We start from the raw sequence: 26,060 nt of genomic DNA on the forward strand, positions 1-26,060 counted from the left end.
CCCCACCCCTAAATACCTTGTACCAACAGCTGTCCCCACCCCTAAATAACATTGTACCAACGGCTGTCCCCACATCTAATACCTCGTACCAACGGCTGTCCATACTCCCTAAATACCTTGTACCAACAGCTGTCCCCACCCCTAAATACATGGTACCAATGGCTTTCCCCACATCTAAATACCTCGTACCAATGGCTGTCCCCCACCCCATACCAATTACCTCGTACCAACGGCTGTCCCCACCCCTAAATACATTGTACCAACGGCTGTCCCCACCCCTAAATACCTTGTACCAACGGCTGTCCCCACCCCTAAATACATTGTACCAACGGCTGTCCCCACCCCTAAATACATTGTACCAACGGCTGTCCCTACCCCTAAATACATTGTACCAATGGCTTGTCCCCACCCCTAAATACCTCGTACCAACGGCTGTCCCTACCCCTAAATACATTGTACCAATGGCTGTCCCCACCCCTAAATACATTGTACCAACGGCTGTCCCCACCCCTAAATACATGGTACCAATGGCTTTCCCCACATCTAAATACCTCGTACCAATGGCTGTCCCCACCCCTAAATACATTGTACCAACGGCTGTCCCCACCCCTAAATACCTTGTACCAACAGCTGTCCCCACCCCTAAATACATTGTACCAACGGCTGTCCCCACATCTAAATACCTCGTACCAACGGCTGTCCATACTCCCTAAATACCTTGTACCAACAGCTGTCCCCACCCCTAAATACATGGTACCAATGGCTTTCCCCACATCTAAATACCTCGTACCAATGGCTGTCCCCACCCCTAAATACATTGTACCAACGGCTGTCCCCACCCCTAAATACCTTGTACCAATGGCTGTCCCCACCCCTAAATACATGGTACCAATGGCTTTCCCCACATCTAAATACCTCGTACCAATGGCTGTCCCCACCCCTAAATACATTGTACCAACGGCTGTCCCCACCCCTAAATACCTTGTACCAACGGCTGTCCCCACTCCTAAATACATGGTACCAATGGCTTTCCCCACATCTAAATACCTTGTTCCAATGGCTGTCACCACCCCTAAATACCTTGTACCAACGGCTGTCACCACCCCTAAATACCTTGTACCAACGGCTGTCCCCACCCCTAAATACCTCGTACCAATGGCTGTCACCACCCCTAAATACCTTGTACCAACGGCTGTCCCCACCCCTAAATACCTTGTACCAACAGCTGTCCCCACCCCTAAATACATTGTACCAACGGCTGTCCCCACTCCTAAATACATGGTACCAATGGCTTTCCCCACATCTAAATACCTCGTACCAATGGCTGTCCCCTTTCCCTAAATACCTAATATCTCTTCTCATAAATCCTCACACATTTTGTGATATTAAAGAAGCTTTCTCGAACAACTTGATAAATGGAAGATTAAATTAAAGGCTGAAACCGAATATCATTACACAGGCTGATAAGATGACATCAAATCAGAGAAATTGAAACAAATCTTCACCAATTGAAAATAAATTTGTCACCCAGATGAAAAATATGCAACAGATCACATTGTGTAGTGAATCAGTAGCAATAATGAACAAGTCATTTATCAGGGTTTCAACGTAGTACTGTTGTATTGTACAGCTGTTGTAAGACAGTTACACCACCAATACCATGTTAGATAAGTCTACTGTAGTATGGGTGTACATCTGTTGTAAGACAGTACACCACCATTACCATGTTAGATAAGTCTACTGTAGTATGGGTGTACATCTGTTGTAAGACAGTACACCACCATTACCATGTTAGATAAGTCTACTGTAGTATGGGTGTACATCTGTTGTAAGACAGTACACCACCATTACCATGTTAGATAAGTCTACTGTAGTATGGGTGTACATCTGTTGTAAGACAGTACACCACCATTACCATGTTAGATAAGTCTACTGTAGTATGGGTGTACATCTGTTGTAAACGGAACTAGGAACCAGACCCGAGTTCCGTTTAAGCTTATACGGAACTAGGAACCAGACCCGAGTTCCGTTTAACAAACATACTGGCCAACGAGCGGAGTTCCGTTTATTAGGATTCCTATCTCTAACTGCATGTTCAATTACCTATTATATACAGGAATCGAACTTAGAGCTTCCATGAATAATATAGAACAGAATTACTATCTATAACACAGATTTCCTTAAACGGATCTGATACCTAGACCTCAGTCCCGTTTAACTTAAACGGAACTAGGAACCAGACCCGAGTTCCGTTTAAGCTTATACGGAACTAGGAACCAGACCCGAGTTCCGTTTAACAAACATACTGGCCAACGAGCGGAGTTCCGTTTATTAGGATTCCTATCTCTAACTGCATGTTCAATTACCTATTATATACAGGAATCGAACTTAGAGCTTCCATGAATAATATAGAACAGAATTACTATCTATAACACAGATTTCCTTAAACGGATCTGATACCTAGACCTCAGTCCCGTTTAACTTAAACGGAACTAGGAACCAGACCCGAGTTCCGTTTAAGCTTATACGGAACTAGGAACCAGACCCGAGTTCCGTTTAACAAACATACTGGCCAACGAGCGGAGTTCCGTTTATTAGGATTCCTATCTCTAACTGCATGTTCAATTACCTATTATATACAGGAATCGAACTTAGAGCTTCCATGAATAATATAGAACAGAATTAATATCTATAACACAGATTTCCTTAAACGGATCTGATACCTAGACCTCAGTTCCGTTTAACTTAAACGGAACTAGGAACCAGATGTTGGTTCTTTTTAAGCTCAAACAGAACTAGGAACCATATTCGACTTCCGTTTATTTGATCGAATCTAGGAACCAGACCCGAGGTCAGTTTAGAGCTGACGCTCGAAACCTGTTCTGTTCTGTTTAATAGTATACGGATCTAGGAACAAGATCCTAGTTCTGTTTAAGCCGATGTTGGCCTATACATTGCCTTTAAAGACTTTAATGAATATCTTGATGCTTAATAGGGCCCCGTATCGCAATACGGGTGCCTTATAGTAATCAGGTTGTCGATCTATCTGTCCGTCCGTCCGTCCGTCCGTCCGCCTGTCCTTTTTTTTTTTTTTTTTTTTTTTTGTTACCAAGAAGTCTTAAATTGCAGATGTAGGTTACCTTAGTGCCCCTGTTCTGCATATTACATTTTAGGGCCAATCGACATGATGGCTGATAGAGAAACAACTTTGATTTTGGAAGTTGAAGATGTTTATCTCTATTTCTCAGAAAGCACCAAAGGGATCTGTCTGAAATTTCAGAGGTTGGTTTCCCCTAGGTTCCTAGTTGCGTATAATGCATTTTTGAACCGATCTGTCAACAAGATAGCCCCAAATGGGCCATACAACTCAATGAAACAAAATCAACAAGATGGCCAAGAGGCAGCCATCTTGGATTTTAATATTTATAGTTTAAAAAGCAGAGAAAAATATTCCTCTTTCGTCAGACATACATCATTCTTTCGTAGGCGCCAAGGATCCTCTAAGATCTCTTGTACTATACTGTCATCAAACATTTCGAAATCAGAGCTTCAATTGTACATTTCATAGTCAAGATATTACTTTTCCTAATCGCAAAGCACCTTGAGCGGTTCCTTTTTTGACGTGTCAGTGTTCTAGCATTTTACAGTAATCGTCTTCGGAACCTTTAGGAACATATAATCACAGTAAAACTCATTATAGCGTAGAAACGGAGTCGACAAACCATGTCAGAGTCCCGTTTAAGATCATACGAATCTAGGGATTAGACCCGAGTTCCTTTTAGCCCAACGCATTCAAATTCCATATTCAGTTCACGTGCTTTTACTGACCAATGCGTTGAGTTTGTTTATTGTGATTCCCACATGTAATAAGATGTTTACTAGATATTTTCATTGGACAATTTGACGGGTGTTTATCTAACAAGGAAAAGTGGTCAATGACATTCATATCTTAACTTGAGTTATGAAGAAGAATTTTTCCTCATCTCGCACGCTTAGGTTAGCCCTGTTGCACCTCAGTTTTGGTCAAAGGTTCAAGCCCCTGGTTATGCAATACATGATAGACTGCCGTCCTCTTTGCCAGCTAAGCTTGAGTGTTGAACTCGGGAAACTTGGTCAGGGAACCAGGTAGTGTTCGGCTCCAAGGAGCACCACAAGATGGAGAGGCTGTTGCGTCTCTCCATCCAGAATGCCATATATAAACTTGAATACTTCTGCCCTGAACAGGACATTGAGATTATTGGCTTCTTTGTAGGTGCCATTGCTCGTCAATGTCTTGTTGGCTAGGAGTTTTTCTCTGTTTTGAAAACATAGTAAAAATTCAGAGATTGGAGGCCATTACCTCACAGAGGTCAGCACCACCAAAGAAGAAGGCTAGAAATTCTGCTCCCACTGTTATATGCGACCGAAGTCAAAGCCTTATTTCAAGAGTAACATTGGGAAGGGTAGGAAGAGTACAAACCCTCATTGGGACAAAACGAAAAGTTCCTGATTCGTTTCTCCGTCCTTGATCGTTCCATACGAAAGGTCTGTTCTTGAGAATTCAGCCAGTCTGAGATTCAAGTCCTCCTCTCGTAAATTAGGGTTTGGGTTAAGCAACAATTCTCCATCTGTGGAGGTCTCGATATTCCTCGTTTTCATCTTCCTGTAGGAGATCGTCAGTCCACCTTCTTTCTAGAGTCAATGGAAGAATATCACACAGGACTCTTGAGCCTTTTCTGTAGTGAAGGAGCGGTTTGGCATTCCATACTTGCGGCATCCACACTTTGTGTAAAGGATGTATTTTTCCCACCTTCGGGGGATCCGGAGAAGGCAGTTTCCATCCGGGAGGAAGTAAGGACCATGCTTTTAAAGGGCGTGGTCGAGGGGTGCCTATTATGGACTACACACTCGGCTTCTATTCCAGAATATTTCTGATCCGCAAGAGGTTGGGGGCTTGGTGTCCCATCAACTGCTGTTGGTTGTAGTGTGATTTCTGCACTCTAGGGAAGATATGTTCACAACTATGTCGAAGAATTGCTAACGATACATCTAGTTCGGGAATCTGTGGATCGGAACACCCGATCCACAGGGTCTCTGCAGACTTTTTAGAGGATTCTGCATTCCAATGTGGTTTGAATGGCTACGGACAACTCTACAGTGGTCGCTTATCTGGAGAGACAGGGACATCAGCTTACCTCCTTTGTGCCCTCGCTGTCCGTATTTCCGTATTATTCCTATCTATAAGGAAATGCAGTTAACAATTTTAGTCAAGCATTTTCAAAGAAGGGCGGATAATCTCCAGGCAGCGCCAGCTGGTTATGACAGAACGGCATCTATATCCCTCGACCTTTTTGCCTCTTTTCTCAATAGTCAGTTGTCAACCTTTGTGTCTCCGTGCCAAACCAAATGGCTTGGGCCGTGGACGCAGGGTTCTACAGAAGTTTCCGGGGTATTATTGCTCCCTCTTTCCGATAGCGCCACTGTTGCCGCGACAACCCTGGTTTTCGGAGCTCTTGTCGTTTCTGGTGGCTCGTCCTCTGGTTCTCCCACCAAAAGCAAATGTCTTTCGTTAGAATCGGCCCCAGACGTTACCTTCACGCATGGACATGATTTCAGGAGTCCTAGCTCAGACAGGCTTTTCTTCGGATATGTCAGCTCTCATCGCCCGATCAATTAGGTCTTTCTCCTCTGCCGTCTACCAGTCACGCTGGAAGATCTTCTTTGATTGGTGTATCGTCAGGAGGATTGATCCGGTCATGCCCTCTGCCCAGCTGATTGCGAGTTTCATTCTCCTTGTTGTTTAGGGAGCGCAATAATGTACTATTGCAGGCTATCGCACAGCTATTGCCAGTGGGTATGATCTTCATTTCTTTGTCTGTCTTGATTCGGGGGTTCAATCTGGACAGGCCTAACGTCAGCTCCACAGTGGAACCTAGAACTCGTGTTAAAGTCACAAATGGGGGCTTCGGCTTCTAATGTGCTTTTAGGATCGGTCTCCATAAAGTTTTTAACTTTAAAGACTGTCTTCCTGCTTGCTGTTGCCTCAGGCCACAGGAGAAGTGATATTCATGCATTGTCTTTTCGCTCTTCGCGTATTTCTAGCGACTTCTTTGGCTCTCCGCAATAGGTCCTTGTACCAGGACATGATGTCTTCTGCCGTTTGGCGTGGTCAGTCTACTTTCACCTCCGGTCTCTGTCCTTCCACTCTGATGGACTGTTTTCCTTGGGCCCAGTTGTGATGATTCAGTCTGTGACTGTTCTTCCTCAGTAGACATTATATACATATATGGTCTTTTAACATTATGCAAGCAGGTTTCACAATGGTGCACCTCTTTCCACGGGGAGGTATTTTTCGTTTTTTCCTTTGTTCATTCAACCCTGTTTTATATTCTCTGCCTGGGGCCTGTCCCCTACATTTGCCATTTGACTGGGCTGCCTGGCTTCGGACTCTCCATTACGGTAAGACAAATTTGCGTACTAAAGTTATGGTAGCGTATTACTGAAAAGAAATTGAGGTTTTTCAATGTAAAACCAATTTACATGATGTAAAACTAACAATAACTTTATGGGGTTCCACCCTTCTGTCCTCATTCCCTTTCCTCCTCAGTCATTTGTCCTCGTGGCTACATAGAGGTTTTTAGAAAGGGACACCATTCTATATACTCTCGTCGAGTACGAAATACAGTACGGTTGGGAGACGGGATTCTCAAATATAATGTTTTCAGGGCTATAAAAATTGGTGTATGTAGTGTATTTGAATTCTAAAGTTATGGTAAATATTATATCATGAAAAGTGGCTTAACATTGAAAAACTCTAATTTCCGTATAAAAGACTTCTTCTCTAAAACTTAGCACGATATATAACAAAAAATATTGCAAAGGTAGTATCTGTATGGGATGAGGATACAAAATCATACAAAGGGTGTGGCTTATCCCCTTGGGCCTGAGGGGCGGGGCCAAAAGGGGTCAATGTGTTTATTTCCATATAAACGACTTTTCTCTGAAATTAAGTATGGGATAGTGCTCATATTGCGATGGTAGCATCCTTAGTGGGAATTCAAAATTGTAAAAATACTGGGACTGACTCTCTACCGTACGGCGGCGTATTAGGGCCACTGCAAAATTTGATTTATCTTGTACGTACAAGTTATAATCTTGTACGTTTAATATCTTGTACGTACAACTTAGTATCTTGTACGTACAAGTTACTATCTTGTACGTACAACTTAGTATCTTGTACGTACAAGTTAATATCTTGTACGTACAAGTTACTATCTTGTACGTACAACTTAGTATCTTGTACGTACAAGTTACTATCTTGTACGTACAACCTAGTATCTTGAACGTACAACTTAGTATCTTGTACGTACAAGTTAGTATCTTGTACGTACAAGATACTGCAAGATAGTATCTTGTACGTACAACTTAGTATCTTGTACGTACAAGATACTGCAAGTTAGTATCTTGTACATACAAGTTAATATCTTGTACGTCCACGTTAGTATCTTGTACGTACAACTTAGTATCTTGTACGTACAAGATAGTACAATGTTGAAACTCTCGGTATTAAAGAATGTGACTGGTTTACTGTCACAATCGCATCGCATGAAGCTATACGTATATTACGTACCCTTTGTTTAAGCCAAATGGAAAAAAAGAATACCTTGCGACATTTTGTGGAGTTGTGATGCTTTGATAAGTTTCCGAACATATACAGGGTGTCCCAAAAAACATGTCCCGACTTTGACGGATAATAAATTTTGCAATACTAAACTTTTTTTGAAAATTCAAAATGATTTGGAAAGCAGGAGTATCCAAATTTAACTTAATTGGGTACAAATTTACAGATTACATCGCCATTATGTGTGATGACGTCATAATAGAAATGATGATATCATCGATTATGTCATATTTTGATGACTTTCTAGCACCATGAAGATTCATGCTGAAGTTATTAAAATCTACAATGCGATCGGAAAATCCCATACTTACATTAATGAAATTTTATGAAAATGTCACCCAGGTATGCTGTCCATCTGCAGGAAGCAGATTTACAGAATTGTGAGGTGGTGAGGAATTTCTTGGTCAGAATTCATCTTGTCATCGAAAAGAAGGGCGGACACCTCGTGCCCATTCTTTAACTGAAAGTTATTGATATTCTGAACAAAACGCAAAATTAGCGAAATATGACTTTCTCTCGATTTTCAATATAAGTCTTCACAAAAAGATATTTGTCCGGATTGTTATATATCGTTGTACAGAGCAGATTACTACCTTTCTAATGGTAAATAGATCAAATTCCTCTGTCTACCAAAACCATTTTTATAAAGCGTCAAACTCGGGACATGTTTTTTGGGACACCCTGTACATGTAAATGTTTATAACGGAGTAATAAATATGATCATCATTTGGACAATAATTGATGTGTGTATATATGTCTAATAAACACAAAAAAAAACATATGAAATAATTTGTTTTGCCTTTGTTGTCTTTGCAATCAGTGCAATCAGTAACTCGTTCGAATTAGGGCATAATGCTTAGGATTTTTTTCGGAGGCAGTTAATTATTTTCAATACTAATATTCTGATGTAAAATAAATGCTCCAACATTTCCAATAATGGCACCAGTATGAAGTATTTAACTTTAATTACTGAAGAAAATTACGAATTTGTTTTCTCCTCTTTTTAATAGATAAAACTTATCATTTATCGGAGATGTATCATATACATTTTATCACTAAATATATCTTATCTATAAAACAAGCGACTATACAGTTTTCCTCGAAAGGAACTATACAGTGTCAGTTTCAAAATAATGCAAGTGACTATACAGTTTCAACTCATAATCCGGCAATTTCAAATTACGATTGTGAAAAAGATATTGTCCTCATTAATATATATTTATATTTTTAATATTGTCAAATAAGTTAATAAACCTGTGATCGTGCTTGAAGCAATGCAAAGTAGACCGACTATCTTTAATTACGAAAAATATCAGGCAGAGGACTCAATTCTGCGGTGATGAACAGCAGTTCAACTCAACTTGTATGTACAAGTACTAAGTTGTACGTACAAGATACTATCTTGTACGTACAAGATACTAACTTGTAAGTACAAGATACTAAGTTGTACGTACAAGATACTAAGTTGTACGTACAAGAAAATAACTTGTACGTACAAGATAAATTAAATTATATAGTGGCCCTAATACGCCGCCGTACTACCGCTATTGCAAATCGTGGAGCCTGTTTTACTATTTCCAATTGTTTTTGTGACAATTACTTCATAAAACAGGTGCTTCCTTGTGATCTATTTTGTTGACTCATGGAAGGATATTCTTAACCAAGATCAATAGGTACAATATAAATGTATATTTCAAAGGCAGTTTTGGTTTATGCTTGAAGTTCGATAAAATGCACATCAATTTAAAAGAAAATTAAAATATCAGAAAAATATAAATTTGAAATACTCTTTCACATAAAAATAAAAATAAAAATAAATGAAGAAACATAATCTGGAAATCTGAATATTTCGAGAAAACATTGTTAGATTTAAATTTTAAAATAAAATCCTTTTACCATGGGGATTAGATAAAGATATCTGTAAAAATCGTATGTACTGGGCTTAAACGGTCTGTTGCCTAGAATTTCCATTTAATTTCAACGGAATTCCGGTCTCATTCATCAACGCCGCACGTCGCGCTATCGCATAACTTAACTCGGTCCTTTGGACCAGTTGAGCTAAAATGAGTAAATGCTATGGCAAGCCAATTTAAAATTTATTGAAGGAGCAAGGTCCATCCAGAATTTAATCGCATTATATAAGATATCTCATATTATTATATTCGATATCGGGCCCTTCGGGTCAGGTGAGCTTTACAAATGTCTATGCAAGCGATGGGTTATACGGAATCGGGTCAGTGAGATAGGAATCCTAATAAACGGAACTCCGCTCGTTGGCCAGTATGTTTGTTAAACGGAACTCGGGTCTGGTTCCTAGTTCCGTATAAGCTTAAACGGAACTCGGGTCTGGTTCCTAGTTCCGTTTAAGTTAAACGGAACTGAGGTCTAGGTATCAGATCCGTTTAAGGAAATCTGTGTTATAGATATTAATTCTGTTCTATATTATTCATGGAAGCTCTAAGTTCGATTCCTGTATATAATAGGTAATTGAACATGCAGTTAGAGATAGGAATCCTAATAAACGGAACTCCGCTCGTTGGCCAGTATGTTTGTTAAACGGAACTCGGGTCTGGTTCCTAGTTCCGTATAAGCTTAAACGGAACTCGGGTCTGGTTCCTAGTTCCGTTTAAGTTAAACGGAACTGAGGTCTAGGTATCAGATCCGTTTAAGGAAATCTGTGTTATAGATATTAATTCTGTTCTATATTATTCATGGAAGCTCTAAGTTCGATTCCTGTATATAATAGGTAATTGAACATGCAGTTAGAGATAGGAATCCTAATAAACGGAACTCCGCTCGTTGGCCAGTATGTTTGTTAAACGGAACTCGGGTCTGGTTCCTAGTTCCGTATAAGCTTAAACGGAACTCGGGTCTGGTTCCTAGTTCCGTTTAAGTTAAACGGAACTGAGGTCTAGGTATCAGATCCGTTTAAGGAAATCTGTGTTATAGATAGTAATTCTGTTCTATATTATTCATGGAAGCTCTAAGTTCGATTCCTGTATATAATAGGTAATTGAACATGCAGTTAGAGATAGGAATCCTAATAAACGGAACTCCGCTCGTTGGCCAGTATGTTTGTTAAACGGAACTCGGGTCTGGTTCCTAGTTCCGTATAAGCTTAAACGGAACTCGGGTCTGGTTCCTAGTTCCGTTTAAGTTAAACGGAACTCGGGTCTGGTTCCTAGTTCCGTTTAAGTTAAACGGAACTCGGGTCTGGTTCCTAGTTCCGTTTATTAAACGGAACTAGGAACTAGGAACTCGCAACCAACTTCAGCCCTCCGTTAGATAAGTCTACTGTAGTATGGGTGTACATCTGTTGTAAGACAGTACACCACCATTACCATGTTAGATAAGTCTACTGTAGTATGGGTGTACATCTGTTGTAAGACAGTACACCACCATTACCATGTTAGATAAGTCTACTGTAGTATGGGTATACATCTGTTGTAAGACAGTTATACCACCATTACCATGTTAGATAAGTCTACTGTAGTATGGGTGTACATCTGTTGTAAGACAGTACACCACCATTACCATGTTAGATAAGTCTACTGTAGTATGGGTGTACATCTGTTGTAAGACAGTACACCACCATTACCATGTTAGATAAGTCTACTGTAGTATGGGTGTACATCTGTTGTAAGACAGTACACCACCATTACCATGTTAGATAAGTCTACTGTAGTATGGGTGTACATCTGTTGTAAGACAGTACACCACCATTACCATGTTAGATAAGTCTACTGTAGTATGGGTGTACATCTGTTGTAAGACAGTACACCACCATTACCATGTTAGATAAGTCTACTGTAGTATGGGTGTACATCTGTTGTAAGACAGTACACCACCATTACCATGTAGATAGGTCTACTGTAGTATGGGTGTACATCTGTTGTAAGACAGTACACCACCATTACCATGTTAGATAAGTCTACTGTAGTATGGGTGTACATCTGTTGTAAGACAATACACCACCATTACCATGTTAGATAAGTCTACTGTAGTATGGGTGTACATCTGTTGTAAGACAGTACACCACCATTACCATGTTAGATAAGTCTACTGTAGTATGGGTGTACATCTGTTGTAAGACAGTACACCACCATTACCATGTTAGATAAGTCTACTGTAGTATGGGTGTACATCTGTTGTAAGACAGTTACACCACCATTACCATGTTAAATAAGTCTACTGTAGTATGGGTGTACATCTGTTGTAAGACAGTACACCACCATTACCATGTTAGATAAGTCTACTGTAGTATGGGTGTACATCTGTTGTAAGACAGTACACCACCATTACCATGTTAGATAAGTCTACTGTAGTATGGGTGTACATCTGTTGTAAGACAGTACACCACCATTACCATGTTAGATAAGTCTACTGTAGTATGGGTGTACATCTGTTGTAAGACAGTACACCACCATTACCATGTTAGATAAGTCTACTGTAGTATGGGTGTACATCTGTTGTAAGACAGTTACACCACCATTACCATGTTAGATAAGTCTACTGTAGTATGGGTGTACATCTGTTGTAAGACAGTTACACCACCATTACCATGTTAGATAAGTCTACTGTAGTATGGGTGTACATCTGTTGTAAGACAGTTACACCACCATTACCATGTTAGATAAGTCTACTGTAGTATGGGTGTACATCTGTTGTAAGACAGTACACCACCATTACCATGTTAGATAAGTCTACTGTAGTATGGGTGTACATCTGTTGTAAGACAGTACACCACCATTACCATGTTAGATAAGTCTACTGTAGTATGGGTGTACATCTGTTGTAAGACAGTACACCACCATTACCATGTTAGATAAGTCTACTGTAGTATGGGTGTACATCTGTTGTAAGACAGTACACCACCATTACCATGTTAGATAAGTCTACTGTAGTATGGGTGTACATCTTTTGTAAGACAGTACACCACCATTACCATGTTAGATAAGTCTACTGTAGTATGGGTGTACATCTGTTGTAAGACAGTTACACCACCATTACCATGTTAGATAAGTCTACTGTAGTATGGGTGTACATCTGTTGTAAATTTTACCTGGTACACACTTAGCCAATATCACTCATCATGTAAACAGGAAGCTACTCCTGATGTGTCACATAACTGTTTTATTTTCAAATCGGTAATTTATTTAGTGAAACTAATTAAAAGCTGCCAGCCATCATGTTTGTAATGAGAGAGAACATCTGGGAAACTATCAGGTAAAAACACAGGTAAAATCACAGGTAAAATCACAGGTAAAACTATGATGGATATGTCTCAAGTCAAACAATAATGCTACACATCCATTTTAAATTCATGAATGATGAATTTGACATTTATATAGCAGTCAAGAAAGTGTGGGAAAGTTTCTACTCAGTCAAGTTAGTTCTGGTTTTAATTAATTTCCCCAATCAGTCAAGCATGCATCTCTTTTGTCACCTTAAAGCGGCATTTACAGAGCCTCTCTAGTATCTGTAGTAAGTTACACTTTGTTTACAGAGCCCCTCTAGTATCTATAGTAAGTTACACTTTGTTTACAGAGCCCCTCTATTGCCACTTTGTTTACAGAGCCCCTCTAGTTACACTATGTTTACAGAGCCCCTCTAGTTACACTATGTTTACAGAGCCCCTCTAGTTACACTTTGTTTACAGAGCCCCTCTAGTTACACTATGTTTACAGAGTGCCTCTAATTACACTTTGTTTACAGAGCCTGTCTAGTATCTGTAGTAGGTTACACTTTGTTTACCTCTCTAGTTACACTTTGTTTATAGAGCCCCTCTAGTATCTGTAGTATGTTACTAGAGCCCCTCTAGTATCTGTAGTATTTTACACTTTGTTTACAGAGCCCCTCTAGTTACACTTTGTTTACAGAGCCCCTCTAGTTACACTTTGTTTACAGAGCCCCTCTAGTTAAACTTTGTTTACAGAGCCCCTCTAGTGCCACTTTGTTTACAGAGCCCCTCTAATTACACTATGTTAGTTACAAGTTAGTTCTGGTTTTAATTAATTTCCCCAATCAGTCAAGCATGCATCTCTTTTGTCACCTTAAAGCGGCATTTACAGAGCCTCTCTAGTATCTGTAGTAAGTTACACTTTGTTTATAGAGCCCCTCTAGTATCTGTAGTATGTTACACTTTGTTTACAGAGCCCCTCTAGTTACACTTTGTTTACAGAGCCCCTCTAGTTACACTTTGTTTACAGAGCCCCTCTAGTTACACTTTGTTTACAGAGCCCATCTAGTGCCACTTTGTTTACAGAGCCCCTCTAGTGCCACTTTGATTACAGAGCCCCTCTAATTACACTTTGTTTACAGAGCCCCTCTAGTTACACTTTGTTTATAGAGCCCCTCTAGTATCTGTAATATGTTACACTTTGTTTAAGTTACACTATGTTTACAGAGCCCCTCTAGTTACACTTTGTTTACAGAGCCCCTCTAGTTACACTATGTTTACAGAACCCTCTAGTTACACTTTGTTTACAGAGTGCCTCTAGTTACACTATGTTTACAGAACCCCTCTAGTTATACTATGTTTACAGAGCCCCTCTAGTTACACTTTGTTTACAGAACCCCTCTAGTTATACTATGTTTACAGAACCCCTCTAGTTATACTATATTTACAGAGCCCCTCTAGTTATACTATATTTACAGAGCCCCTCTAGTTACACTTTGTTTACAGAGCCCCTCTAGTTATACTATGTTTACAGAGCCCCTCTAGTTATACTATGTTTACAGAGCCCTCTAGTTATACTATGTTTACAGATTGCCTCTAGTTACACTTTGTTTAAAGAGCCCCTCTAGTTACACTATGTTTACAGAGTGCCTCTAGTTACACTATGTTCACAGAGCCCCTCTAGTTACACTATATTTACAGAGCCTCTCTAGTTACACTATGTTTACAGAGCCCCTCTAGTTACACTTTGTTTACAGAGCTCCTCTAGTTACACTTTGTTTATAAAGCCCTTCTAGTTACACTTTGTTTACAGAGCCCCTCTAGTTACACTTTGTTTATAAAGCCCTTCTAGTTACACTTTGTTTACAGAGCTCCTCTAGTTACACTTTGTTTATAAAGCCCTTCTAGTTACACTTTGTTTACAGAGCCTGTCTAGTATCTGTAGTAGGTTACACTTTGTTTACAGAGCCCCTCTAGTATCTGTAGTATGTTACTCTATGTTTACAGAGCCCCTCTAGTTACACTTTGTTTACAGAGCCCCTCTAGTTACACTTTGTTTATAGAGCCCCTCTAGTATCTGTAGTATGTTACACTTTGTTTACAGAGTGCCTCTAGTTACACTATGTTCACAGAGCCTCTCTAGTTACAGTATGTTTACAGAGCCCCTCTAGTTACACTTTGTTTACAGAGCTCCTCTAGTTACACTTTGTTTATAAAGCCCTTCTAGTTACACTTTGTTTACAGAGCCTGTCTAGTATCTGTAGTAGGTTACACTTTGTTTACAGAGCCCCTCTAGTATCTGTAGTATGTTACTCTATGTTTACAGAGCCCCTCTAGTTACACTTTGTTTACAGAGCCCCTCTAGTTACACTTTGTTTACAGAGCCCCTCTAGTTACACTTTGTTTACAGAGCCCCTCTAGTTATACTATGTTTACAGAGCCCCTCTAGTTACACTTTGTTTAAATAGCCCCTCTAGTTACACTTTATTTACAGAGCCCCTCTAGTTATACTATGGTTACAGAGCCCCTCTAGTATATGTAGTAGGTTACACTATGTTTACAGAGCCCCTCTAGTTACACTTTGTTTACAGAGTGCCTCTAGTTACACTTTGTTTAAAGAGCCCATCTAGTTACACTATGTTTACAGAGTGCCTCTAGTTACACTATGTTCACAGAGCCCCTCTAGTTATACTATGTTTACAGAGCCCATCTAGTTACACTATGTTTACAGAGTGCCTCTAGTTACACTATGTTCACAGAGCCCCTCTAGTTACACTATGTTTACAGAGTGCCTCTAGTTATACTATGTTTACAGAGCCCCTCTAGTTATACTATGTTTACAGAGCCCCTCTAGTATCTGTAGTATGTTACTCTATGTTTACAGAGCCCCTCTAGATACACTATGTTTACAGAGTGCCTCTAGTTATACTATGTTTACAGAGCCCCTCTAGTTACACAATGTTTACAGAGCCCCTCTAGTATCTGTAGTAAGTTACACTTTGTTTATAGAGCCCCTCTAGTTATACTATGTTTACAGAGCCCCTCTAGTTACACTATGTTTACAGAGCCCCTCTAGTTATACTATGTTTACAGAGCCCCTCTAGTTACACTTTGTTTATAGAGCCCCTCTAGTATCTGTAGTAAGTTACACTATGTTTACAGAGTGCCTCTAGTTACATTTTGTTTACAGAGCCCCTCTAGTTATACTATGTTTACAGAGCCCCTCTAGTATCTGTAGTAAGTTACACTTTGTTTATAGAGCCCCTCTAGTTATACTATGTTTACAGAGCCCCTCTAGTTACACTATGTTTACAGAGCCCCTCTAGTTATACTATGTTTACAGAGCCCCTCTAGTTACACTTTGTTTATAGAGCCCCTCTAGTATCTGTAGTAAGTTACACTATGTTTACAGAGCCCCTCTAGTTATACTATGTTTACAGAGCCCCTCTAGTTACACTTTGTTTAAAGAGCCCCTCTAGTTACACTATGTTTACAGAGTGCCTCTAGTTACACTATCTTTACAGAGCCCCTCTAGTTACACTATGTTTACAGAGTGCCTCTAGTTACATTTTGTTTACAGAGCCCCTCTAGTTACACTATGTTTACAGAGCGCCTCTAGTTACACTTTGTTTACAGAGCCCCTCTAGTTACACTATGTTTACAGAGCCCCTCTAGTTACACTTTGTTTACAGAGCCCCTCTAGTTACACTATGTTTACAGAGTGCCTCTAGTTACACTATGTTTACAGAGCCCCTCTAGTAACACTATGTTTACAGAGCCCCTCTAGTTACACTTTGTTTACAGAGCCCCTCTAGTAACACTATGTTTACAGAGTGCCTCTAGTTACACTATGTTTACAGAGCCCCTCTAGTTACACTTTGTTTATATAGCCCCTCTAGTTACACTTTGTTTACAGAGCCCCTCTAGTTACACTATGTTTACAGAGTGCCACTAGTTACACTATGTTTACAGAGCCCCTCTAGTTACACTTTGTTTACAGAGCCCCTCTAGTTACACTTTGTTTATAGAGTGCTTGTATGAATAAGCCACCTGACTAGTGTACCTTAGCCTCGTGTGCCAGGAAGAGGCTGCTTGTATGAATAAGCCACCTGACTAGTGTACCTTAGCCTCGTGTGCCAGGAAGAGGCTGCTTGTATGAATAAGCCACCAATCAGAAACAGGTGTTCATTGAAACAATATTAGATGTGAAAAACAATTAAGGTATGCCGGTGAACAGATGGAAATCTAAGTGGTGTGTTGGCATCCTCAGCTCTATTCCCAGGAAGCTCAATGGCATGCTGCAAATAATTCCCAAGTTTTTACACATACAAACATTCTTTTATGTCCAACCAATTGATATTGCTAAGGATAGTTCATTACAAGTTTGTATATGTTGAATGGAAGTCATTTATCCAAAATTTGATATCCATTTTCGAAACCCAACCTAAAATGCTATCCTTATTCAAATAAACACCAAGCATAAACTTTGATGTTCTTTTTTACAGAAAATACAATTTGTGATTGAAAATGACAAAGTGAGAACAATAATGAACATTGAATACATATTTAACATTTAACTCTATCAAAATAACTTTCAAACTTCAAACAGACACAAAAAGGTCCCATCTTCATGTGTGAGAGAAGCTTTTAAATCTATAATAGTGAGTCAGCACATGTGGCTTCTGTGCTTCATTACAAAGTCTCACTCTAATAGGGACGAAAAATGAAAAAAAAAAGATTTCATAGAGAGGTGAATGTTTTCGAGCTATCATATTTGACAAATTTGACCATAATTTTGTTCCAAACTTTTGTGAGAATCCACTACGCCAATTAACACAGTTTACAAACAAAATTTATTTCATACCCCGATGAAGTTTAAAAATAGGCTTACATAGATAAGGCAAAAATGGGGACACTGAGAATTTAAAGTTATTCTTTCATTGCATGGAAATCCACAGAAACATCACTTTCCAGTGAAAGGCATATTTTAAAGACAATCATTAAAATCCTTTCACTTTTTACACATCTGTCATGTCTGGAAGAGCAAAGACAATGGTTAAATTTTCATAACCATTATAAGGCTCAAACTGTTTGTAGCTAATTAACGTAAACTGTTAGTAATTAGGTGAATAAAGGAGGCGTGGGAACCAGTCGTCTGTTTACATTGGAAAAATATCACTTTTACTTGTCTAAATAAAAACTTAGTACCTGAATATTTCATGTGTAGAAGTGTTGCACATTCTGTTGCCATTGAACTTTTGACAATTTATTTGTTCTATAAAATATGATGATAACGGCTGACCCACAGCTACCACAGCTGTTGGGTTTATAAGCTGTTTACATACAACTCGCATGCAAATATTTTGTTGTATTTTTGTATATCACTACAACATCCCAATGATACACAAGTTCATACCAATAGTATATTATACTGTATAAGTCCATACCTATGGTATGTTACTGAAAAAGCTTTATGGGTACATGCATGTATTGATTTCTGGAATTTCACTAGAATTTGTTAATGAGCTAGAAGATAAAAAAGTAGTATCACCACTGCTTATTTTGAATATTTACAATGAGAAATCTTATATTTGTCTTCCTATCAGACATCAGGGGCAAACGATCGTCCTTAGGCACCTGTAGTTAAAGTATAGATGATAACAATGTATCGATGACCAGATCAGAGTGGGTAAGAAGTAATTTCGGGGATTCTGTCAATAAAGTCTCACCTGCATTCTCCAGGGACATCACATGATCCATGGCTACAGCCCGTGCGACATATGGCTGGAACATAAAAATGAAAATTACATCTCAAACATTCACACTGAACAAATCTCTGAATAAATATTTCACCTCTCGACATTACACAGAACAAATCTATAGGCAAATACAACTCTTAACATTATCCTGAACAAATATCTGTCACCTCTCAACATTACACAGAACAAATCTATAGGCAAATACAACTCTTAACATTATCCTGAACAAATGTCTGTCACCTCTCGACATTACACAGAACAAATCTATAGGCAAATACAACTCTTAACATTACAGCAATACATATCTACAAAAAAAAAAGCTTTGGCTTTGATACAGGTCCTCAAGGTCACATTCACTGTCATTTAAAAGTTCACAGAAGTAAATGTTTGGGGAAATAGAGTCTGCTAACTAAACTGATATCCATCAGAAATGGGCCTTGATAATGTGAGTCCTCCAAACTATGACATTGACAGAACTACTGTATACCAATTTTCATTGAAATGATCACTGTTTAAATTTTGACCCATTAGGGGCCAAAACAGCTAACCATCTTTGATTTTTTTCAGACCCTTTAAAAGTGTGACCATTAAAAGATGCTCCACCGCCGACAGAGCTTAAATGATATTCTCATTTGAACAATAATTGGTGGTTAATTGTGTGTATATATGTCTAATTAACATAAAAAATAATTTATTTTGCCTTTGGTGCATGCACAATCAGTACTTCATTTCATATAGGATACAGTGACTCAGAATTTTTTCGGGATACAATTAATTTTTTTTAAATTTTTAACTTAAAATCAAAATTAGAAGCTCAAACTTTTCAATGGTGGTAATGGTGTAAAGTAAGTAACTTTTGTAACTGAAGAAAACTGCTGAATCGTCTGCTCCTTTTTTTGATATTGAAAAAATATCATGTGTCAGCAGTGGAGCATCTTTAACAAGTCTTCAAAAACCCTGTATTACAATTTTCAATGAAATTGATGACTTTTAAATAGGAGCAATGTCGGCCATCATTGATGTCCTTTTTCCAGAGCTCCTTCCCAATATGAAGGTCTACTCTTTCCTGAAATTAGTCACTAGAAGATTTTCTGAAGAATTAAATGCCTGATTGAATAAATGGCAATAGACTATTTCTATGTGTATCTTTGTGATAAAGAGATACCAGGGATTTCCCACCAAATAGCTCCAAACTTGTCAGTCTACAAATTTGCACGAGTGAAATGAAAAACTGAAATTCGAAACTTAAAAATGCTCTTAATGTCCAAGAAAAACATTGTTCAACAAAAGGAAAAAAAAATGACATTAAAACAAGATTGTGTACAATATTTGAAAAATGACATTTCCCACGCCTATGTGAGATGACAAGGATAGGAGGCAACCCATCAACATCAGGATCCTTCCAACAACTGTTTCCATCTATACTGACAAATATGATATTAGTGATGCTATCAACTAAGCAGGCCTTATAAGGTGTAGGATTTGTACAAATATAAACGAGGATTTTCTTACACACACATATATATCAGATAACAATGAAGTGTTTGTTAAGTTAAAGGCTATCACTATCCTTCACCAACATAAATCATGTAGGCCAAGTAACTCACACTTACTTGAACAAAGCATGTCAAATCATTAAATAACAAGCACATAATGTATTGATATAAAAAGAGCTTACCTTCATCACAATCCATCAACCCTTATCAAGCTGAACGGGGCTCATGCTGCCCTGGATTCTGAGTCTATGTACTAAAACCTATTAGTACTTGGGGATTGGCTTGACCACTAAGGTCCCTTCAAACATTTGACAAAGGCTCTGTCTACCTGGTCAGTGAAAACCATGTAAGTCTTGTCCCTCTAAACTTCCCTTCTCTAAATTCAGATCCTAATATCTACCTACCTCTCCTCACCTGTACTTAACTTCCTAACAGTTTGGACCTATCTATAAGTCTGATTCTCCACCAACACCCCGTCCCTTATCCTTCCCCTATTTACCAAACTATTTACCTTCCTCACAATCAGGTCCTATCCAGCCGTTGATGCACACTTTATCTCCATTTTGATCGCAGTTATAATGTCCGATTTTGTCATTACGAGGACGACAGAACTTGGTACATGTTGTATTATAATAATGTTCATCACAGACAACGCGTATTCGGTAGATGAGACTTGCAGTTGGCCCGTTATGTGTGATGGTATGCCAGTCTTGTCCAGGGAGGATGATGCCTGAATGGGCTGCTCGCTCGATGATCTGACCGTCGTCTGAAAATAAAAATCATACAGGTTCATAACTTCCAGTAAACACTGTGTCAATTAAAACAACTAGCTGTTGATAGGACGTTAAGGCTAATCAAACCAAACCTGCTGGTTCAGTACTTAATTGTGACCATGCTACCGAGGAGAATTCTATCTGAATAGTAGTCCTCATCTTAACAAGATAGATATTCGCTGTCAAGTATACTCCACAATTTCAGTTCTCACATGTAAATAAATTTGGGCTGTGTGGCCAAAGTGGTCAAGGTGGCTGTGGTGACCAAAATGGTCAAGGTGGCCATCAGGTGACCAAAGTGGTCAAGGTGGCTGTGGTGACCAAAGTGGTCAAGGTATCCAAACGTTCTGATGGTTTTTCTCCAAATACTCCTGTTCTCATCAACCTCCAAAACCTAGCACATCTCTATTAATGACCCGTCCTGGTTTACCTCCAAAACCTAGCACATCTCTATTAATGACCCGGCCTGGTTTACCTCCAAAACCTAGCACATCTCTATTAATGACTCGACCTAGTTTTAAAACCTAGCACATCTCTATTTTGACCCGGCCTGGTTTACCTCCAAAACCTAGCACATCTCTATTTTGACCCGGCCTGGTTTACCTCCAAAACCTAGCACATCTCTATTTTGACCCGGCCTGGTTTACCTCCAAAACCTAGCACATCTCTATTAATGACCCAGCCTGGTTTACCTCCAAAACCTAGCACATCTCTATTAATAACCCGACCTGGTTTTAAAACTAAGCACATCTCTATTAATGACCTGGCCTGGTTTTTAAAACCTAGCACATCTCTATTAATGACCCGGCCTGGTTTACCTCCAAAACCTAGCACATCTCTATTAATGACCCTGCCTGGTTTTAAGAACTAGGATGTCTTTTATGTTATAATTCTATCCACTTCTCTACCAGTATTCATAAATGTACAAAAATATGTTCGCAATCTCAGTACTCTTGCCATCATAATACAATATCAATATGGGATGAAAAGTTTTGGTATTTAATTATATTTTAAATCCTTCCATCGCTGTGTGTCTACTTCATTAAAGATTGCTAAGAATGTTCTCAACATTATTATATACTAATGATAATGAGCGTGTGCACACCTGTCAAGGATATGGCCGGACGGACAGATAGACATTAACTTAACTCCCAATGCAAGAAAAAAAATACACACTGAAGAGCCATTTATTTTATGTGCATGAATAAATTAATATCTAAAAACAAATCACACCTGAGTTTTGCTATAGGATTTGACACTGGCGATACTTTCCCACGGCACTAAGTTGATGAGTGTAATTTATGTAAAACCACAGAATGTATAGAGAGACCAGGTAACTAGGCCGTCTGCTTGCCTACCTACACATCAGGGCTTCATCATTTACTCTGAACTTTTAGTCTTATCATCATAATATGTGAAAAGAAAAAAAGATTAAAATTAAAAATCTAGAAAGAGAGAATATCTATGTAATGTTACAGGTTGTCAACCAATCAGAGAAAGTTTCAGCATGGTTGTCAAGGAGACCATCTATCTTTATTGTTCTTTGAGTGTTTAGCACAGAAACATTCAAGCAAGCATGAGATACACAGTTGGTTCATCATTAGATTGTTGTTTGGAAAACATACATTATGTACCAAGGTATCCAAACCTTCTCAAAGAAATATTTAGCAACAAACTTGTCTCAGAACAATGAACTTGACCTTCATTACACAATTAGCCCACACAGCATGACCTTCCAAAGCAATGTCATGTTTTAAATAGAAACTTCACTGTTACAGTAACCATGTGCATCCACTGAAAAAGCCTGAAAAACCCAATATTATTTAGTGATTTACATAAATATTTAAATAAAATAAATAACAGCATCCTGCAATCTCTAAACAATAACAGCTTCACTATACTATACGTAACACTGGCTCACTATACTATACATAACACTAACTCACTATACTATACGTAACACTGGCTCACTATACTATACGTAACACTGGCTCACTATACTATACATAACACTGGTTCACTATACTATATGTAACACTGGCTCACTATACTATATGTAACACTGGCTCACTATACTATACGTAACACTGGCTCACTATACTATACATAACACTAGCTCACTATACTATACGTAACACTAGCTCACTATACTATACGTAACACTGGCTCACTATACTATACATAACACTGGCTCAATATACTATATGTAACACTGGCTCACTATACTATATGTAACACTGGTTCACTATACTATACGTAACACTGGCTCACTATACTATACATAACACTGGCTCAATATACTATCTGTGACACTGGTTCACAATACTATATGTGACACTGGCACACTATACTATATGTAACACTGGCTCAATATACTATATGTAACACTGGCTCACAATACTATATGTAACACTGGTTCACAATACTATATGTGACACTGGCACACTATACTATATGTAACACTGGCTCACTATACTATATGTAACACTGGTTCACAATACTATATGTGACACTGGCACACTATACTATATGTAACACTGCCTCAATATACTATATGTAACACTGGCTCACTATACTATACGTAACACTGGTTCACAATACTATATGTGACACTGGCACACTATACTATATGTAACACTGGCTCACTATACTATATGTAAGACTGGCTCACTACACTATATGTAACACTGGCTCACTATACTATAAGTAACACTGGCTCGCTATACTATACATAACACTGCCTCAATATACTATATGTAACACTGGCTCACTATACTATCTGTGACACTGGTTCACAATACTATATGTGACACTGGCTCACTATACTATATGTAACACTGGCTCACTATACTATATGTAAGACTGGCTCACTACACTATACGTAACACTGGCTCACTATACTATAAGTAACACTGGCTCGCTATACTATACATAACACTGCCTCAATATACTATATGTAACACTGGCTCACTATACTATCTGTGACACTGGTTCACAATACTATACATAACACTGCCTCAATATACTATCTGTGACACTGGTTCACAATACTATATGTGACACTGGCACACTATACTATATGTAAGACTGGCTCACTATACTATATGTAAGACTGGCTCACTATACTATACGTAACACTGGCTCACTATACTATACATAACACTGGCTCGCTATACTATCTGTGACACTGGTTCACAATACTATATGTGACACTGTTTCACTATACTATATGTAACACTGACTCTCTATACTATATGTGACACTGGCTCAATATACTATATGTAACACTGGCTCACTATACTATATGTAACACTGGCTCACTATACTATATGTGACACTGGCTCAATATACTATATGTAACACTGGCTCACTATACTATATGTGACACTGGCTCAATATACTATCTGTGACACTGGTTCACAATACTATATGTGACACTGGCTCACTATACTATATGTAACACTGGCTCACTATACTATATGTGACACTGGCTCACTATACTATAGGTAACACTGGTTCACTATACTATATGTAACACTGGTTCACTATACTATCTGTGACACTGGTTCACAATACTATACGTAACACTGGTTCACTATACTATACGTAACACTGGCTCACTATACTATACGTAACACTGGTTCACTATACTATATGTAACACTGGCTCACTATACTATATGTAACACTGGCTCACTATACTATACGTAACACTGGCTCACTATACTATACGTAACACTGGCTCACTATACTATCTGTGACACTGGTTCACAATACTATACGTAACACTGGTTCACTATACTATATGTAACACTGGCTCACTATACTATACTTAACACTGGCTCACTATACTATATGTGACACTAGCTCACTATAATATACGTAACACTGGCTCACTATACTATAAGTAACACTGGCTCACTATATATATATACTATAATCATATTGTCAATACACAGATGAGTCTAGGAGCCAGACTAAATAATCATATTGTCAATACACAGAGGAGTCCAGTAGCCAGACTAAATAACCATATGTAAACAATACACAGAGGAGTCCAGGAGCCACACTAAATAATCATATGTAAACAATACACAGAGGAGTCCAGGAGCAAGACTAAATAATCATATGTAAACAATACACAGAGGAGTCCAGGAGCCAGACTAAATAATGATATTGTCAATACACAGAGGAGTCCCGGAGCCAGACTAAATAATCATATTGTCAATACACAGAGGAGTCCAGGAGCCAGACTAAATAATCATATTGTCAATACACAGATAAGTCCAGGAGCCACACAAAATAATCATATGTAAACAATACACAGAGGAGTCCAGTAGCCAGACTAAATAATCATATGTAAACAATACACAGAAGAGTCCAGTAGCCAGACTAAATAATCATATTGTCAATACAAAGAGGAGTCCAGGAGCCAGACTAAATAATCATATGTAAACAATACACAGAGGAGTCCAGTAGCCAGACTAAATAACCATATGTAAACAATACACAGAGGAGTTCAGGAGCCACACTAAATAATCATATGTAAACAATACACAGAGGAGTCCAGGAGCCAGACTAAATAATCATATTGTCAATACACAGAGGAGTCCAGGAGCCAGACTAAATAATCATATGTAAACAATACACAGAGGAGTCCAGGAGCCAGACTAAATAATCATATGTAAACAATACACAGAGGAGTCCAGTAGCCAGACTAAATAATCATATGTAAACAATACACAGAGGAGTCCAGGAGCCAGACTAAATAATCATATGTAAACAATAAACAGAGGAATCCAGGAGCAAGACTAAATAATCATATTGTCAATACACAGAGGAGTCCAGGAGCCAGACTAAATAACCATATGTAAACAATACACAGAGGAGTCCAGTAGCCAGACTAAATAATCATATGTAAACAATACACAGAGGAGTCCAGTAGCCAGACTAAATAATCATATGTAAACAATACACAGAAGAGTCCAGTAGCCAGACTAAATAATCATATTGTCAATACAAAGAGGAGTCAAGGAGCCAGACTAAATAATCATATGTAAACAATACACAGAGGAGTCCAGTAGCCAGACTAAATAATCATATTGTCAATACAAAGAGGAGTCCAGGAGCCAGACTAAATAATCATATTGTCAATACACAGAGGAGTCCAGGAGCCAGACTAAATAATCATATT

At 38.6% G+C, this 26,060-nt stretch overlaps 1 protein-coding gene across 2 annotated transcripts in view; it reads right to left on the reverse strand.

Annotated features, from left to right (window-relative positions):
- LOC138319391 (protein jagged-1b-like) overlaps window positions 1-26,060 on the reverse strand; it is a 225,107-nt gene that overhangs the window by 61,918 nt on the left and 137,129 nt on the right. For both annotated transcript variants that reach the window (XM_069262491.1, XM_069262492.1), the window contains exons 3-4: window positions 20,606-20,860; window positions 18,569-18,623 (exon numbers count right to left, since the gene is read on the reverse strand). In XM_069262491.1, the coding sequence (XP_069118592.1) occupies window positions 18,569-18,623; window positions 20,606-20,860 (310 nt within the window). The remainder of the gene's footprint in view (window positions 1-18,568; window positions 18,624-20,605; window positions 20,861-26,060) is intronic.

This window comes from Argopecten irradians, chromosome 3 (assembly GCF_041381155.1).
Source record: "Argopecten irradians isolate NY chromosome 3, Ai_NY, whole genome shotgun sequence".
Lineage (NCBI taxonomy): Eukaryota > Metazoa > Mollusca > Bivalvia > Pectinida > Pectinidae > Argopecten > Argopecten irradians.